Source organism: Dufourea novaeangliae, unplaced genomic scaffold (genome assembly GCF_001272555.1).
Source record: "Dufourea novaeangliae isolate 0120121106 unplaced genomic scaffold, ASM127255v1 scaffold22, whole genome shotgun sequence".
NCBI classification, from domain to species: domain Eukaryota; kingdom Metazoa; phylum Arthropoda; class Insecta; order Hymenoptera; family Halictidae; genus Dufourea; species Dufourea novaeangliae.
The window spans coordinates 568,791-588,476 of record NW_015373898.1 but is presented as its reverse complement, the minus strand read 5'-3'; the positions used below and the strand labels follow the sequence as shown (position 1 = coordinate 588,476).

Genomic DNA, 19,686 nt, shown 5'->3' with positions numbered 1-19,686 from the left:
ATTTGTTCAACGTGTCTTTCACATAATTTAGACTTACATATTCCTAGATTCGATATATTCGTTCAAGAATGTACTCACACATAGACGTAGCCAGGGGAGGCAGGGCGGGGTCTTCCCTCACCCCCTCTGGAAGGAAAAGAGTGGCTTTTGCACTACTCTAGGAGAAAACAATTGCATTTTGTCCCCTCCCCTTCCAGGTGGCAAGAAATTACATTGACCCCTGAATGATAACCTGGCTAGGCCCATATACTCACATGTATCACATACATATATGAATATTATATATTACCAACTAAAAACATGGAACCAGAGTTTATGATCGATGGAACAGTAACTTATCATTCTGTTACAATATAATAAAAATTACGGTATAAGTTCATACGCCTTGGCTTATACATATTGGCCTTACCCCAATATCAAATTCAATTCTAAAATATATAGTGACCTACTTAGGGGAAATTTTTAATGATAGAGGGTACTTTGCCTGAGAAAGTCGATTTTTCTATTTTTGTCCAGCTACAGTCCCAAAATGGATAACTGTGCGACGTACCGAAGACCAGGTCGAGGATAAAACTCGCACTACTTAAAAACGCTCACCTGAACAGAATGAATTTTCTCCTCAAACCTCCGTTAAGCACATAATTATTTTCATCTCTTTCTACCGTCTTACTTATAACCGCTCACTAACCAATCGTGTGCGAAATAGTTAGGCAAGGCAATATTATCCAAACCTATTAGAAGCTACGAATAAACATGTCAATCACAAACGATACAAGTCGAATTCTAAATATCTTACAAACCACTTTTTAACTTCCCAAACCGATATGAGTCGAGTAACATATGGACCGTTTATTTTGAAAGTCGTGTAAGTCCTTTTTTAAAAAAAATGAGATATGACGTAATTTATGTTTAATTTAGTGTAAACTTTTTGTTTATAACTAGTTAGTATTTAGTATCTTAAAAAATGCCAATGCTTTGTTAAAAAAAACCTATATTTTTTAATTGTCAGATCTGCTAACATTTAATTTTCTCGAAACAAAAGAAAATGGACTTGCACCACTTTCAAAATAAACGGTCCATATCTTTCACAAACCGTATCGTGACCTGTTTTTATTTGTCCATCCTTCAAGTTCTTTTAGTAATGATCCATTTCCCTAAATTCTGTCTAGATATGTTTTCCACTTTGGTTATTTAAATTTAGATTGATTTCTCTTTCTCCATTTGCTTCTTGATTTATTAACTCCGTTGACTCTGTTAATTAATTAATTATTTGGTTTTATTCGTGATTTGAATTTGATATCTCAGTTACTTGACTTATTTATTTATTTACTTCTTGCTTTATAACCTTATTCTGTATAGGAGCATTTTAAAATTTTTGCTCCTTATAGTAACTCTTAACATTTGTTATATGTCTTACTTTAGGTCGATAATACCATATACTAAATGTCAGTACAAGTCAAGCTTTCCTCCAGTCACCATATTTCAATGTAATAGAGCATCTATGCAAAATGTTATATCTTTCAAAGTGTATACTCAGTTTCGATTCTCACTGTAGATGTTTATAATTAATATCTTCGTTGTTACTATAAAATAACCTTTAAAGAAAACCTTCAGAACGCGTAGTGTGTCATCACGCTGGTTTACTACGGTCACAGAGCGGAATAATTAATTGTCCGATAAAATCAATGGGAATTTATAATGTTACACAGGTTGGTTCACGTAACTGGGACAAGTTATATTCTTCGAATTAGAAGACATGGTAGAGGAAAAAGTTGAATGGTTTGAAAAACTTTATTTCGTTACGACATACGCATTTTCAAAGAGTAGAATGATGTATCCGTAATATGCAGTTGAATTTTGTTTTTAATGGAAGCCTAAATTATTTCAATATCAACCGATTCGTTTTGGCATTAGCTCTACAAAAGTATTTATCTAATATAGAAGGTGGTTTAAAAATTAATAAGTGTTTTACTAATGAAAAAGCTATTTTAGTAAAATGTACTTTACTAAAGAAAACATTCGAACGCTTTTGCAAAATAATTTGTAAACATTTTCTGCGTCATTTCCTCGTCGTCTTCAATATTGAAATAATTTAAATCTTTCACAAGTTATTAAGTCTTGTATTTTTCTTGTCTTTATATTATTTTATGATAAAGTGCGTGTGCGTATTGAACAAACGTAAAATATGACAGTATTAACTAAAAAAGACCTAACAAAAAATATGACAGTTATTTCTGACAATGGACTAAATTTTTTTTTTTTTCTGACAAGCGACTACTTCAGTCGACTAATATTAGTCGCTTGAAGCGACTACTTCAGTCGACTAATATTAGTCGCTTGATGCGACTACTGTCAGTCGACTAAATTTAGTCGTTAGAACCGACTCAATTCAGTCGACTAAATTTAGTCGCTTGAACTATCGAGCTATTGATCGCTATTGACTGGATCTTGATTCTTTTCTTCGCGATGCAAACCAATTGTAATTTTTCCATATATTTTTTTATACATTACCATGAGCCGTGCAAATTCTTGCGTATAACCTAATTGATTTTCATAAAAAATTTAGAGCAGTTAATTTTTTAAGTGCCAATATTAATTAGCTTACAAAAAATCGAATATTAGTAATTGTTTAAAAAAACTTGTTTACCACTTATATTTTCAAATTCTATCTATGAACTAATACATTTCCAAAAGGTAAATACACCAATAGTGTTGAAAAGTTGATGACATAATCTATACATAACCTATAAAGCAAAATTTCAGTTGACTAAAAACTATCGACTAAATAGTCGATAGTATGTTGCGACTAAATAGTCATTAGTCGATAGTTTAATTTAGTCAATGGTGCCCATCACTACGCCCAACCGTCGACCCCGCGAATCCTGGAAATCCCGAACGATATTCCACAGCCGCGGCCACTTAAAGGTTTAAGATTCAACCCTCGTGACTTAAGGGTCTAAGTCGAATCTACGAAACGGGGTGTCAGGCACAATTCTTATCGTTAACCCGCTACGTGGCAAACGTCTCTTCGGTACACGATACCACCATGTCAGACCCAACGCCTAGCAACTACTTCGTGGACAGACGATACTATATTTTCAAGCCCAACGCTTAGCAACTGCCTCTTCGACACATGACACTACCGTCGTGCACACGACTCCACGTATTACCTGTATAAAGGCCCCGGTAACCCAATAAACGATGAGTTCCACATCGATTGTCGACGTACCCGCATATCTTTGTTTCTCTCTTTGCCTAACCTGGAATCACACCCTTGTCCTATAGAATTAAGTGAAATTAAAGAATCCCCGTGACAGTGTAACTACCCTAGTGGTTTTGTACGGAAACCTCAGGAAATTTTAAAAAATATTATTTTTCTTAAACTGTCTCTAACCAACACAGATTCAGTAGTTTCCTTTGAGTAAGTGGTTTCTTTAAACTATCCCTAACCAACACAAAATCAGTATTCTGCTTTGAATCAGTGATTTTTTTCTTTAACTATCTCTATCTCACACAATCAGTATTTTGCGTTGAAAATAAACATAAACACAATGGACACACAGATCATAACCCCCAGAACTATATTTGCATTATAATTCCTTATAAGAAATTTTACCTTTTATTCATTAACAGGAATTGATCTAATTTCTACTAAGTGCGGAAATCCCAAGAAAGTTAATCTTTTATTTATTAAACACAAATAAACATAACCTAACTTTTATCGCCTTACACAGAATCAAAACTAACCGTAATTTTAAACATTTGGAAAACGTTTCTTATACGCCTTCTAAGATATTACCATACCGTTTTTAAAAACTCTTGAAACATTCCCAAAAAGTACAGAGAATGTTATTTTTACACATTCGGAAAATGTTCTGAGAATGTTCACACAGAACGTTCCACTTTGTAAATACCCTTCTTAAGATATTTAACCCTTTCGCTACGGAGAACGAGATATCTCGTTACCACAATATCGGTTGTTCAATGCTACAGAGGAAATATCTCGCGCTTCAATGTTGTTTATGCTACGCTACAGACGAGATATCTCGCGTCCCAATGTCACTTATGCTACACTACGGACGAGATTTCTCCCGTTTATGATTAGGTTGCGAAATGCATTTGGTAGACACTTCGTTGTTGATGGAGTAGGGTCGATCATAATAGTAAGTAAAAAATGCATTAAGTATACTTTTGCAAATGAATTTCATTTATTTTTGTTTTGTATGAAACCTTTCAAAGCATGGTGAAACACATCAGATAAATTTCTCTATCAGCATTATCATCACTGCTATCACTATTACTAATAGGTAATTCTATTTTTCAACCGCGGAGACATGACTGCTCTACGCACGAAATGTTCAGTGGAAACTAAAACAGAAGCCAAATATTTCACCTAGCATGTCCGATGAGAGACATTCAGTTGTAAACGCTAAATTAGGGGCATCGCGTCGTTGCCCTTGCGGGTAATATTTTCGACAGGCCTGCACTACACGATAAACACAAAATATTTCATTCATGGCGCTGTACAAACATTATTGTTTCGCAAAATATTCTGTTCATAGTTTCGCATAAACATTACCGTGAATATTAATGACGAAACGTGCAGCAAGTGGATTTAGTATCCACATAAAAAACACGCGAGATATCTCGTCTGTAGCACCGCATAAGCGACATTGAGACGCGAGATATTTTGTCTGTAGCATGAAATAAACGACATCGTGGTAGCTAGATATCTTGTCTGTAACAGCGAAAGGGTTAAAGATCTTAATGAGGACGTAGAGAGGACACATGGACCTTTTCGAGACATCCTCAGAATGTACCGAACCTCTGGAACGTACGTTCTGCGGACGTAGATATGATGTTTTTGTGTTATTTGGTCGGTAATATCACACAAGTGGACGCCTGAGGTCTGCAGTGACCCTAACTTTCTTTTTAAAATGTAAATAAACCAAAAGGTGTTAAAGAAATCAAACCGAATCAGTTTGATAATTAACGTTTATTACTTTAAGAAGAAACAAAAAGCGAATAAATTACCTCTTAAAATTATCAGCAAAAACTAAACGTCTGCTTCTACATATTGGGAAACTACTTGAAATTAATTTTTCTACAAACAATAAAATTAGGACCATTATTCTGAGGATTTACTGCTAACACATTCAATACACAAGGATATATTGTGCTCCCTACAAATATATTTTTAGCATTTAGAACAGTGAAGGCTCATGGAGTCATACTCTACTTGAGTAGCGACGCGTGGGCACACTGCAACGGCGCGATCACTAGTAAATTCAAAATAGATATGGCCTATTCAATTGACATTCGCTAGACGATATTTATTCAAGACCTTCAATAATTTAAAAACATCTTTTTTCATGGTAACAGTGAATTCGATATGTATCCTAATATTCATAAACTGGAGTGTATGCATGACAATAATACAAGTAAAATAATTTCAGATTAAATTATACGAGGTGTGACAATAAAGTTACGAGAACAATTCATTTAAAAATGTCAGTTTGAAAACTAAACAGATGTGAGGCCATCGCCTTCAAAGTAGTCCTCTTGTTAGTTTAGTAAGTTTAGTAAATTTATACACTTACTAGTCAGTGTATGCATTTACGTACGGATTTAGCAGAAGTATGAACCGAATATAAGAGTGTTACTATTTCTAGTAAATGTATTCATTTACTAGCTAATACATACCTACATTTCCTACAGCACGTTAGTACAACCATAATGTCGAAAGTATAATTTCTTAAAATCTATATTTTAAGAACAAAAATGTAAAATAAAAACTTAACGCTTCATTTGATAATTTAGGCATCCCTTTTAAGAAAGTTGGTTGTTTTTATTTAAATATAAAAACATAGATTTGGTTAGGTTATATTTATATGTAATACAGTTAGAAAGAAACAAATATAATGTAAAATACAAACTTCGGTTACATGGATTAACAGAAAATTTTCCTTCATACTGTTTTTATTTATTTTAATAATATAACCTAAATGATTTGTACCTGTGAAATTAACTACCTATCTAAACTGTAAAGACTCGTCCCTATTAAATAATGAACTAATCGCCAACTACTATTGTAATGACTCATCAATTTTTTACATACTTTCAAAAGAACAAACAAACTTATATTACCTTTACTTTTACAAAGCTTTCGTGATAAATTATTCTGAATTTGAAAACAAAATTTATAGTTTGGTATGTAATTTTATCAAATAAATCAACCGCTCATTGGCCAAAGTGACTAACTCAACTTTTTAAATTTTATCAACTTTTAATACCAAAGCACTTGATTGGTGCTCAACTTTTTATATTTTTTTATACTTATACTTTTGTGGAGTTTATCGCATTGGTAAATGAACGGCTCAAATATGACAATGTTCTGTGAACAACTATATGAACTAGTGACGCGGTATTGTAGATACATTAGTTAATGATTTGTTTCAGGTACACTGCCACGCGACGCGCTATGAAATTATTCGACGAATGTACCAACGGCGACCATTAACAACTGGAATAGGAAAAAATATCAATTATCTATTTATAAAAATAAAACGCGTATTGTATTTCTACCACTTTAAATCACCATCGGAATAAATGTTTCCTACATTTGTGTAAGCCATACGCACGACACATGCACTGTTAAATTTCTTTAAACTAAGTACGGCTTACGAGGGAGTAGTAAACTCTTCCATTTGAAAGAAAAAAGAAAAATTACCAAAAATATAAATTGGAGCCTAAACAAAGAAGTCAGCTTCAGTGCACCACTTAATTAACTTCGTTTGAATATCTATATAAATCACGCAACGAAAGTTATTTTATACTGGCTACGAGCTTAACTTTTTCTATTTATATATAAACTACGAATATACATATATCGTCACGGGGACCAACGGTATTGTCGCAGAAAGTCTCGCCTTTAGTGGCATCGGTAGTATTAATTCGTACTAAACAGGGACCAGTCAAGAGCATTTTATGGAATGACGAGTGTTTCCAAGAAAGCCCTGAATGGAAGTTTTATCTCATGCTACAACTTCCCGCGTGACTAATACCAACGGGAGAAAAGGAACTGAAATGTGTACCATTCTTCGAAAGCATCAACGTTGAAGAATGTAATTCGCATCGAGTCGCTAGAAACAGAGATTCAAGGAAGCGTGCATCTGCCGCTCGAAGTTCCATGCGCTGTAAGCTTACCGGATAAAAACGCCAGGCAGAGAGGGAAAAAAGGAAAATGCGAGGGGGAACATCGACACGGGAAAGCAGCGAGGCGATCCGCATGGAGCCTCTAGGTAGAACCTCGAGTTCCCGGAGTCCCGGGCAAAACGAAACCGCTAACACCACCGAGGTGCCAGCAAACTCAGGTGAGTTCAAGTCCACTTGTACCACGAAAATATGTTTGCTCCTCTCCTTCAGAACGGAAATAAGAAGTCGAGTTAATGTCGAGGTGTCATAGGGTCTAATTGTCGAAATCAATATTTATTAAGAAGGAGAAACCGACTGATCTTATCGATCTAATAAGGGACGTCACTGAAGCGTGACATGCTGGTTTTTATGCCGTTTGGTACAGTGATAGTATTTTGAAAAATATTTAACACCTATTTTTTTTGTAATTGCTGACATTCACATCTAGAGGATGAAAACAGCCCTCAAAGTCGTGGGTGAAATACATTTTCCTTAATATCTTGCAAACTATTCGACTTAGAGAAGATAGTTGTTAACAAAAATGGTGCTTTTTAATAATAAAAATAACAGTTTAAGTAGTTTTTTCAAATACCATTTTGTTTAAACAATTATTTTTTATGTTTGAGTGTTTCGAAAAAACTACTTAAACAGTTATTTTTATTATTAAAAATCACACCATTTTTTGGTAACTATCTTTTTTAATCTTAATAGTTTGCAAGATTTTAAGGGACATGTATTTTTTCACCCACGACTTTGGGGGCTGTTTTCATCCTTTGGATGTGAATATCAGCAGCTATAAAAAAATACGTGTCAAATATTTTTCAAAATGCTGTCTGTACCAAACGGCATTATAATCGGTCTGTTACACTTGTGTGATTTCCCTTGTATGTAGGCGAAAGTCTTTACTTTACTAGCAAGTGTTCCTTGTGTCAATATCTTCTGTGAACACGGTTTGTCCACGAAGCTCCCGGAATAATTCAATAAAAACATCCATTTTGCACATAAAAAATTGTATAAATTTGATTCTTTACATAAATGCCTTCCCTTTCAATACACAGCTTGCAGCCTTCTAAAAGTCCTTCAAATTAATACTTGAAATTAATCTTTCTACAAACAATAAAATTGGAACCATTATTCTGAGGATTCACTGCTAACACATTCATTAAAGGCTCTAGTGAAATCATTTTTCGTGATGGCCTTTAAACAGCTGATTAGGGTTCTTTGAATTTCCAAAATGGACGCATATCGTGCCCTTTCATCGGAATCTTTCTTTTGGGGGTAAATAGAAATCGGCTTTAGCTAAATCCAGTGAATACCTAACGTTTGCACCTCAAATATATTTGTTGTTTTTAAAGATACGTCAAGTGTCTTAAGGACAAAGTTGAATGGTTCAATGGGGATCACACAATATCAAAAAAGTGTTTGTTTTTGTCAATTTTTTTTAGAGATATCAAGGTTACCTTCATTTTTTTAAATGGAATCACCCTTTTTTAAACACCTTCAATGATAATCGCTTTCATTAGGAATTCAGTGACTATAATTATTCATGGTCATTCAAGGTCACGGACAGAGAAAACGTATACGATTTAAAATATTAAAGCAGATTACGTTGATCACGAGTGAGGCTTGTAGTAAACATACTAAGGTCATTCAATATTATTGAATGTTTTCAAACATCCTCTAGCCGATTACACTGCGATTTATTTACTATCAGTGTTTCCAAACAAGATTCCGCTATGTCTTATTCAATGATTGAAAGGTATATTCAATGATATGATTGAAAAAATAATTACTTGTGTTAGTTTTACATTTTAATTTTAAAATTCTCCAGGAAAAATCATAACTGTTGCCTGCATTATGAGGATTATTATACGAAAACCTGGTTCTTCAGAACAGGTTAACATATTTTTGGACAAAGTGAAACAAATGTGGAGGCAAATACGTGTGAACAGTAGTGTTATGTGATTTAAGAAACGAGAGTGCTTTCCACGTGATCTGATAGTTGTGTTAAGTACTCAACAGTAATTCTAAAAACAACCTTAATAGTTCAGTTAAATATTCACTAAATGGCCGTGGAAACTTACTTGCTAGTCAAATGTTATCATGTCATATCTTTGATTAAACATTATATAAACAGATCTGTAAAATTCATATTTAAGAGTTATTAATGAACAGTGGTTGCGAATTAAATTCTTTTCCATATGCATATCGGAAACAGGTTAGACATTTAAGTGGTTAGACGAAAAATTAAAAATAGTATTTACATTTTGTTGAAATATAAGAAACTTTTCAAAGCATCCTTTTATAAAAATTTTAAGTAAAGTAATGTCTAATTAATTTACAGAGTTATGACAATATACGTATGTAGTTCCAACTGTACAGTGGGATTACGAATTTTTAAGAGTGCACCGTACACATTCTTTTTTACCCTCGTTTTAGCTACGAATACCTTGCGAGTTAGGAATTTTTTGTGCGCTGCAGCAACGAGGAGCTAAAAAGCTGTTCACAAAATTATTTTAAAAAATATTTACTCAAAGGAAAAAGTTATTTATCTAAGAGCAACGCACTAGGATGATTAAATAATCGATACTCCAATAGATAAATTAACGTTAGCTTTACTAAATACATACCATATACAATTATTTATGTATATAAATTAAATAATTGTAGTAAATTAATTTTTATATATTAGACTGTGTTAACGAAGTTAAAGGAGTTCATTGTCACCCAATACTTTGCTTCTATAAAATTAACTTTTGATTTTTTTTTAAATTTCTCTTAACAAGAATCCAGATAGGCAGATCGTACATTCAAACGACGTCCGTTTCATGTTCAGTTTATATCCGAATGTCCTACGTTTACTTTCAACATCCGTAGGATGTTCTCAAGACTTAAATTTCTCATGTTCTAGGAATATCTGTTTCCTAAGTTTTACGAAAGTTCGTAGGATTTAAATTTCGAATTGTGTCGTAATTTTAAACATTTGGGAAACGTTTCTTATACGCCTTTTAAAACATTAACATAGCGTTTTTAAAAATTCGTTAAACGTTCCGAAAAAGTATACGGAATACTACTTTTAGACATTCGAAAAATGTTCTGAGAATGTTGACATCAAACGTCCTCAGGACGTTCCACTTTGTAAATTGGAGCTTCCTACGACATTTAAAGATCTTGTGGAAGACGTAAGGGATGTAGACCTTTTCAGGATATTCTCCTGATGTACAAAATGTCCGGAACGGATGTTCTCCGGACGTACAAATTCTGTTTAGAATATTTCCTAGTATTCTCAATAAAATTACAAAATGTAATTGTTGTTATATGAAATGTGGTTTCAATCTTTAACATCATCAACGAAACAGCAAGTTTACAGGAACGGTTCTTACTACCAGCGAGTGTTGGGTACGTCACTTATAGCTGTATTTATTATGCGATCGCCTTAGAAACAGTCGAAATAGTATTACAATCCGTGATTACTCGTTTCAGAAAGTGTATCGCTGTTGATGAACATCACTTTTAAGCGTTTATGACATAAGCAGTACATTCACATACCATCATAACATTTTATTAAAATGTGATCACTTTTTTGTCTTCAAGGTCACCTCAAGGTCATCTTTTAAACATACTTGAATGCGTTTTAAGATTCCGTAGAACAGAATATATGCTCTCTTGCAAAAAGACTTTGAAGGAATTCGAACAAACCACAAATTCAAAATCATTTAAATTGTGATCTAAATATTTCTCGTGTCATTACAAGCAACGGTGATATTTCAGTGTTTTTGTTTTCGTGAAATATCCTGTGTAATATAAGTTTGTTCGTTTCAAAGTGTTTTATCGGTTTCAAACGATAATAGTGTAATGAGTTTACCAACCCTTCACCGCTTGTGTTATAAAACTATCAAACGTACGACGCCTCTCTAAATGCTTGAAATTTTTATTAGGTCTCACTGCACGTAGGATTACATGTGACCTGCGAGGAAAAATATAGCCTCGAGCTCCAGTGTGGAACTCGAAACTCATGAATATTATTTAGAACAATTTATATTGCGAACCAAATAACTTTCTAAGGTGAAAATAAGCCTAAATTGAAATGGAGAGGTCACAAGTTCAAAAGTTCAGACGTTTATAAGCGCCCCTATTCTATCGATATCGATCAGACTTCAAATTCATATAAAAATAGCACGTTAACTTGAAGAACCTAAAAATGCCTTGGCAATTTCTATAAAAATTATTGATAGATTATACGAAAATTGTGCGGTTTAAAACATCGGATGTTGTAATTGCAAATAGATTATATACCTCTGCAACATAGTTTATAAATGTCGTTTCATTTTATTTATTAATAAATATTTAAATTGGTCCATAATAGTTCTTTAAATATTTTGCAAAACAAATATTACGGACATTGTGAAAATTTATTATATAACCTGAATCAGTTTACAGTGAGAAACTAGTCAAACGCACAAGACATACTCTTATTAAATGATAGCTACTAAATAATAGAGTAAATAATATCTGAATTTGTGTAGATTCTGTTAGAAAATTGGTATGAAATTATAACATCATTTTCCTCATTATTATATTCATAATGTGGTTGGATTAGGTATATTATATTATTCATTATAAATAGTTTTGCAAAGAATATTCTAGCAACAACTTCAATGTTGTTACCTTAATGAATAGAAATTTTAATCTAATGTATTTATTCAAAAGTTTTCGATCTACGTTTTAATTGTGAAATTGTGTAGCTCATCTGTTCTTGTACTAACGGAATCATAGAGTTTCTGTTACAGCGATGAATAATTATACACACAAAATGAATAGTTTTAGGATTTATGTTTATTACAAGGAGGTATATATTCTCCATTTCTGGAATCGCGGTACCGAAAGTGGACAAAAATTCTTTCAAGCTTATAGTACCCCGATTCTATAATGATCTAAAAAAAATGTAAGGTATATTCTTTTCAGAATATAAAAAAATAAAAATATTTACTAATTCAGAAATTTGAGTCAGCAACTACAAATACAATAGACGAAAATAATTTACTAAAACTTAATAGAAAAACTCACTAAGAGCATACCAAAAATTTCAATTGATTCATAATTTTTAAATGTCGATAAATACACATTTTATCCAATAGAAAAGCAGTACTTTATTAATAATCGATTCATTGTACGTGAGAGTAATAAACAAAATTAGTTTTACAGGATTATTTTTTCTCTATTTTCATGTAATCTTACAAACAAAGAAAACACGTGTACTTTTGAATAAAAATGTTCAATTGTATTACATATTTAAAATTGGGAAAAAAACGTGTGCTTTATCGATACTTACAAATGTTTTGTGTTATTCTTAGTAAAACAGAATTTTATTTTTTGAAGCACGTTTGAAGTGAAAAGTCCATTAAGTTGATAGTATGATTTATCCGCAGTAAAAAATTCATGTCAATCGAGTGAACAGGTCTCTTGTGAAAAACTTGTCAATGTACTCCCCGTTTTGCTACCGTCAAGATGTTTCCGCTTAACCGTCGTGTCGACGGGTTCCATAGCAATTATGCGTACGACGGTTACGGCGTCAGATTTGACCTGATAGTAATGTTTTTATTTTACGTTTCAAGTATTAAATATTCATTTCATACACTGAATATTGGGTATTAGATATTTTAATACCTTTAAATACATTACTACAGTGATGGGCAACACCGTGAAATGTGTAAATGAGAGCACGTATCTATCATTTTCTTCACACACAAATATGTCGTAAATCACGACACGTGACTCGTGATGTGTCCTGCTTCGCAATCCCTCCACAAGAGTCCCACATCTATCGTAGTCCCCAAGAATGAGAATTTCGACGACAATATATGAAACTATTCCATGTGAAAAAATGATTCTGTTCTCGATTATTTCATAACATGTGCCAAATATTTTTACCTATAATACATAAATGAGAACTTAGGTGATGTGAATAAAACTTTTTAAAAGGAGTTTCAAAAGCATGAAATATGTTTTAATACAGTATCATCCTGAATAGAAAACGCCGCATGACGAATATCCATATGCCCACGTGTCATAGAACGTTTTACTAACAAACTTGGCAGACCAAAAGCTGTAAAGATCTATTTCTACTCAGTAATTTGTATATCCTGAGTGCCGTTCCATCGGAACAACTTCCGTTACGTTTTCTAGCGATAAATCTATCAATAGCACAAGTAAAGTGATCTAGTTACGAAATTTATACGTTAAGGTCTGAAGGAAAATAGAGCTTTAGACTTCTTTTTACAAAAACTTATTAATTCAAATACTGTCTGTGATGTTTTAACACGTTTGCTTTAAATATGTGGATTTGAAAACTGGATAAATGTAAGAAATGATTCTTTAAATTCCTGATAACAGTAAACATGAACCTAAATTACTTTGATATCATAGAACGTATAAATAGCTCCATTAAAAATCTGCAAACTGATAATGTACTTTGTTAACTAATGCAACCATTTCCTGCAATAATTATCTGGATAATCTGTCAATACTGTCTTTATACCGTATATGTGCTATTAATGTATTGGTTATAAAATTTTTAATTTATAATTAAATTTTGTACAAAAACTATTTCCTATATTTTATTTAAAAAAAATGTGAAAAAGGTTACACATTCACAATGCTTATTGAAATTTTGTGTGACAGTTTTGACGTATTGAAAGCTAACGTATAAATCTTCATCATAATACTTAACGCAATTATATTCTTATACAACTGTCTGATGTTTCCTTGAAAAAAGTTCTGTTTGAAAGTTATAGAGATAAAGATTTAAGTAAAAATATACAATGAAACATGGATTTATTAAGAATTTAATTACATGAATATTAAAATTACCTACGATTAACTGTACCTGCAACCATCAAAGTTTTAAAGGCTTTTTAAAGATTTTAGGAAAATACAAATTAATAAATCAATTAACTTCATAATTTACGCATTATACTGAAAATTCCTTGCAATCTAAGAACATGCACTGTCAAAACTGAGAACAATTAGAAAAAAAACCAAACTGTCATTTCGACTTCAACAGTGGTTCTACTTTTACATTGTTTAAAAATCTTGAGAAATGTTTTCCAACACTTTAAGGTGCACAAGAAAGCATACACGTAACGGTACATTGCTATTCCAATGATCATGTAATAATTTTAATACAACAAGCATCACTATGGTCTGTCTAAAAATAAATTCACATCAACAACAGTTCCTCTAACAATAAGTGAATACATAAAGGTTTTTAAAATATTCTTATAAACAGAATGCTGCTTATTTTACAAAAGAATCTTTCGTAATTCCAAAGCTTCGCTTATAGGCCTGAGACGATCCAAGAAACGGAAATGTGCCTACCTGTTCCCCTTTTGAATGGCATTGTCCGAATTGAACAAAGACATTGTTCGACAAGAATATTGAACTTCGAGCTTTCCAACGAGTTCGAGTACACTCGTTTCTAGTATGGACTGAGATCTCCTCAGGGGTTTTCCGCGACTCTATAATCACTAATCCGAAGTCAGCATTTGATTCCCGCCTCGCGAGAAACGAATCTGTTCCAATTCTTACAGTTAGCAACAGATTCCTATATCGATGTAACACTCGTCTTTTGTCACCGTCAGCGCTTAGCGTTCCAACAGAGTAAGCTTACTCGACTAAATTTTCCAGGACAACCAACAGTTATTATTTCGGATAATCTCAACAAAATACGTTGCTGAATTTATCGCAATTCTGTCCAATCAATGCGACAAATGGCTAAAACCATTGGCATTAATCGCTTCGATTGATGGTCAAAAACGGCCTAAATTCCATTCTTATAAGCTGGTTCGGTGTCATTATCTGACGGAAGAAATGACAAAGCAGCGAAGGAAGAAAGCGAGGAAGTTGCTTTCAGCTGGTCGCATGTGGTCGTCACCGTTCTGTGCTTTTTACGGATGAAAAAATGTTTACAATTGAGCTATGTCGTAACCGTCAGAACGATAGACAATTGTTGCCAAAGGGTTCAAATAAGTCAGCAAAGCGAGTTTCTGTGCAACGTCGCCATTTTCTGATTTCTGTAACGGTTTGGGCCGGCATTTGCGCGACAGGCAAAACGCCGTTGGTTTTTGTCGACAAAGGCTTAAAAAACAACGCCATCACTTATCAATAACGCATCTTTAAAGATGTACTCTATCCGTGGGCACGTCAGTACTTCGGAAAGAATAAGTGGATTTTACAACCGTGAATTTTAAACCAATGAGAATTTGCAAAGAACTGTTTTCGGAGATGTGGGATAGAACGATATGGCCATCAAATTCACCGGATCTCAACGCAATGGATTATTCAATTTGGTTAATTTTGGAGAGAAAAATCTCCTCTAAAAAATACACCACTATAGAACGGTTAAAGTCTGCTTTAGAAGAAGCCTGGAATCAAATTACTACTGAAGAGTGTGCGACCATCGCGAATAATTTTATTGTAAAATTTTATTTAACGTTTCGTATTCTTTAAAATAAAATAAAAATTGTTTTAATTCGATGAGTTTGCATAGAGTTATCGTCTTCGAAAGTATTGCGGGTATTTCATTGTCACCCTGTATACAGTGACATTCTTATTCAAAGCTCGCATCTCTAGAATGTTCGACACGTTTCCTCCAATTTATTAAATTTTTAACCCACGAATGACTAACGAATAACAGGATTCTTAAAAATTAAGAACTCAGTCTGTACTAATAATAACTAGCCATTATTACTGAAAATGACTTTCTACTAACAAATAATATAGGATAATATTCTCATTTTTATTTTACGCCTGTCATAAAAAAAACGAATGAGTATCTTTAAACATCGTATTGACATGTAAAACAAAGAATTTGATGTGAAATGTATATAACGATAAGCTTACTAAAATGACAAATTTTATACTGTTCATTGTAAAAGTAAAGTGATCGTTTCAGTTCATTCTAAAGTCTATGAGTTTGCGATGCCATCGAACGCAATGTAGTGTTAGAGCACTTTAACATCTGATATGAGGGGAAACTGTGTACATAAAACACTGAAGGACACTTTTCCATTTTGAATCTTGAATAAAATTACTTTTACAACGGGCTTCGGCGCCAAAAAGATCGATTTCGAAAATTCATTGAATACCTCTTTTGTTTATTACTTCTAGTTTGTGTAATCATTTCTAGTAATCAATTTATCATCTATGTTCCATTGGTTCAACTAGTGTTTAATTATGAATTTCAATAAAAAAATACATATTTATTATCAGTCTTGTCAAACGCATGGGTGAGGAGAAACTCGTGGTACTACAATGTTGGTTAGATTGATAATAAATCCACAATACATGTCTTACATCCCAAAGGCCTACTGAAAAAGTTGAATTGAAAAATGACTCAAACTCATGTGTTCGTGCTTAAGGGGTTACATACACCTATGAGGGGAAAAAGCAGGCTATTAAGAAGTTTTTTTAGTGAACAATGTTTTTATTAAAAAAACTATTACCTACATTGGAAAGGGCATATTGGTGTCTATAAAATGTCAAATCTTTATTAAAAAATTCGAAGAAGAAGCAGCATCTTAACTGTTTCCATACGACTATGTTTTAAAGAAGACGTCTGCGATAATCATCATATTTTCGTTGTTTCTTATAAAAAAAAAAGAACAATTATTCTTAAAATAGAAAAAAAAACAAGTACTTTTTCAAAAATCTATTTTTTTTTACCCACCTAGATGTACGTAGTCCCTTACTCCTTTCGATGCTATGTCCGTGTAACACATTTTATAATTGGTACGCATGTACTTACACTATGAACGCATAAACAGATATAAACAGTAGAGTATTCCGCGCGTACGCCACACATTCGTCAATAGTATGCAACGCCGAAAGGGTTAAAATAAGCGGAAAGAGCAAGCCATAGACAGATATTTTAATAGAATCTAATTAATGTCACGTGTGTCTAATAAATTGCGAAAGTTGAAGTTCTAGAACATAAAATACTGCTTATAAAACATTTTATTCCAGATTGACGATGTTTTCTCATGACTAGACTGCGGAATTTTATGCAAAATAAAAGTTTCTGAAGTAATTTATAAAGACAGGAGCAATCGTAGACATTTATTTTCCCTCTTAAGTATCTTATTAGGTTCACAATAAAATAGAAAACTCGTTGGATCCGATGAAAGTTTTCTTCATTCGATGAAATTAGTCCGATGATAGGTATCATTTCGGGCGTGATTGTGCCACGGTTTTCTATGACCTTGTATAAGCCCAAGGAGAAGTAGCATGTATGGGTCAGACACATATCACTGAAATTATACACCGCAAAAAAAAATAATATCCATCCTACTCTTATTTCCAAAAATAAATTAAGAACAGTATTGTTATCATTTATGCCTCGACATTCCGTGATGTAAATCAGAACGCGAGGTATCATAATCGCTGTACTATCATTTGAATTCAACACTTGATCAAGGGTGTACTCCCATTTAGAAGGAACATAAAACTGATTTTTCTTACTGCATTTTCTTAACATATAACATTTTTACAATCTGTATCTAAAACCCTACGCCTAAATTCGACGGAAGGAGAAAGTCACAACGATTTCAAGAAAGCAGTGTAACACTAGAAACGCCAAACGTAAGGCATGATTTTATTCCTTAGTGCCCAAATTACTCGCCGAAGTTGTTAACGATCGCTGCCGTGGTTCCTTTTTCCGTTTTATTTGCTGACTTTATTAACTAGTTTAATTTATGACTTTATTACTTAATAATTAGATAACACGTTTGAGACAGTGAAACTGAGAGTTTACAGTCATTAACAGTGACAAATTTAAGTGCGTTTTTCTCGAAACGGTGTTTTCCCAACTGACTGTCGTCGTTTCTCAATACTAACAAGAAGTCCGCAGGTGTAACGCTGACTTTTTAATGAAGTTTATCACAGTGATAGAGCTTGGAATGCTGAAACCAATGATATTTGTTTCAGCCGAATATAGCCATTAGTTTACGAGATATACATATTATACAGGGTGTCCCAAAAATTTCCTCCGACTCAGAAATGGGGCACTCGGGGGGTGAATTCGAACAACTTTTTCCTTAGCAAAAATGTAATCTGAGGCTTTGTTACCGAGATATTAACGAAAAATCGCGACCAATCAGAGCGCGAGTTTGTCAGCTGAGTTCCCGCGCTAGCGATGGCTACGCGCTGCGCTTGTACTATGGAGCTCCGAACAAGCAAGTCGGCAAGCATCGCAGGAAACTGCGTATAATAGCAAATAAAAAAAACGTAACAAATAAAATCATACCTTTTATCATCTGTCATTTGTTATTTAAAGAGATTAATGAATGAAGCATAAATGTAAGAAAATTATGTGAAATGTAAAAAGACGAATGCACATTAACTTTTTTCCAAAACGAAACGGGCATATTAATATATTTTTTGATGAAACTGAAACAATTCCATTTATTTAAACCGCTTATGAATGTTTTTTGTAGCGGTATACGACTATGAAAATTTATACCCTTTATTCTACGAGGCACGGTTCTTCTGGAGACATTTAAATTGCGTCTCTCAGTTATTTCGGGACGTGTAATAGACGGTTCGATTCGGAATTCCCTAACAGTCCGTTTGTCATATCTTTCTGTAGTACACCGCTTACGACATGGGCGTAGCCTGGTTATCATTCGGGGGGGGGGGGGGTTAAAAATATTAATACATCGGCTACCACAGTGAAAAAGGCTGTACATAGGCAGACACCTTTTATTTTGTTTTTGAATTCATAAATCGTTGAAAATGTATGCGTTTTATTAATAGAGGCTGTTGGTCGTGTTGCAAATTATACTGCAATATTAAATATAACTCTGGGAAGGGAAGGGAGGGGGGGTGGCAAATTCCAATTTTTTCGTCTTGTAGGGTCGGGCAAAAGCCATTTTTTTCTGTCCAGGGGGGGGGGCAAGTGCCCCTCTGCCCACCCCCCTAGCTACGCTAATGGCACACGACAACGGCCGATCAAGTTTGCCATAAGTATTAAATTTTACGTACTTTATCAAAAACTTTGCAAGAGCACTTTTAGTTATATCATATCTTTTCGCGGTATATCTATAGTTGAGGCCATTCCAACAATCAGAAATTTCTAATACTTGGACTTGAAATGAAATTTTTTTTTATTTTCCATCCTTAGATTAAACGAAAAATTTCCGAGAAAACGATCAAATCAGTGCAACGAGAACATCAATACCGAAAGGAATTCGAAATATTCATTATAAGCATATAGAAATTTGAAGCATCGAAAATCTACAAGTTTTGACCTCTTCCGAAATACAATGTCCACATAATTTTGTCTGCACTGCTTTGTTTTCTTAAGCTTGTAAATACTCTTATTCAAAAGAAATTAAATTATTCCATAAACTTAGTTACAAATATTGTATATAAATACGTAAACTATAAAAATAAGTAAAAAGGATAAGACATTACTTAGGAAGAACTAATAAATTG

General features: G+C 33.3%; 1 protein-coding gene across 1 annotated transcript in view; it reads left to right on the top strand.

The window, feature by feature from the left end:
* The first annotated feature begins 7,063 nt into the window (after positions 1–7,063).
* Positions 7,064–19,686, top strand: part of LOC107193390 (endoplasmic reticulum aminopeptidase 1) — a 35,711-nt gene continuing 23,088 nt past the window's right edge. Inside the window, exon 1 of the mRNA XM_015582829.1 lies at positions 7,064–7,373. Within this exon, the coding sequence (XP_015438315.1) occupies positions 7,244–7,373 (130 nt within the window). The 5' untranslated portion in view covers positions 7,064–7,243. The remainder of the gene's footprint in view (positions 7,374–19,686) is intronic.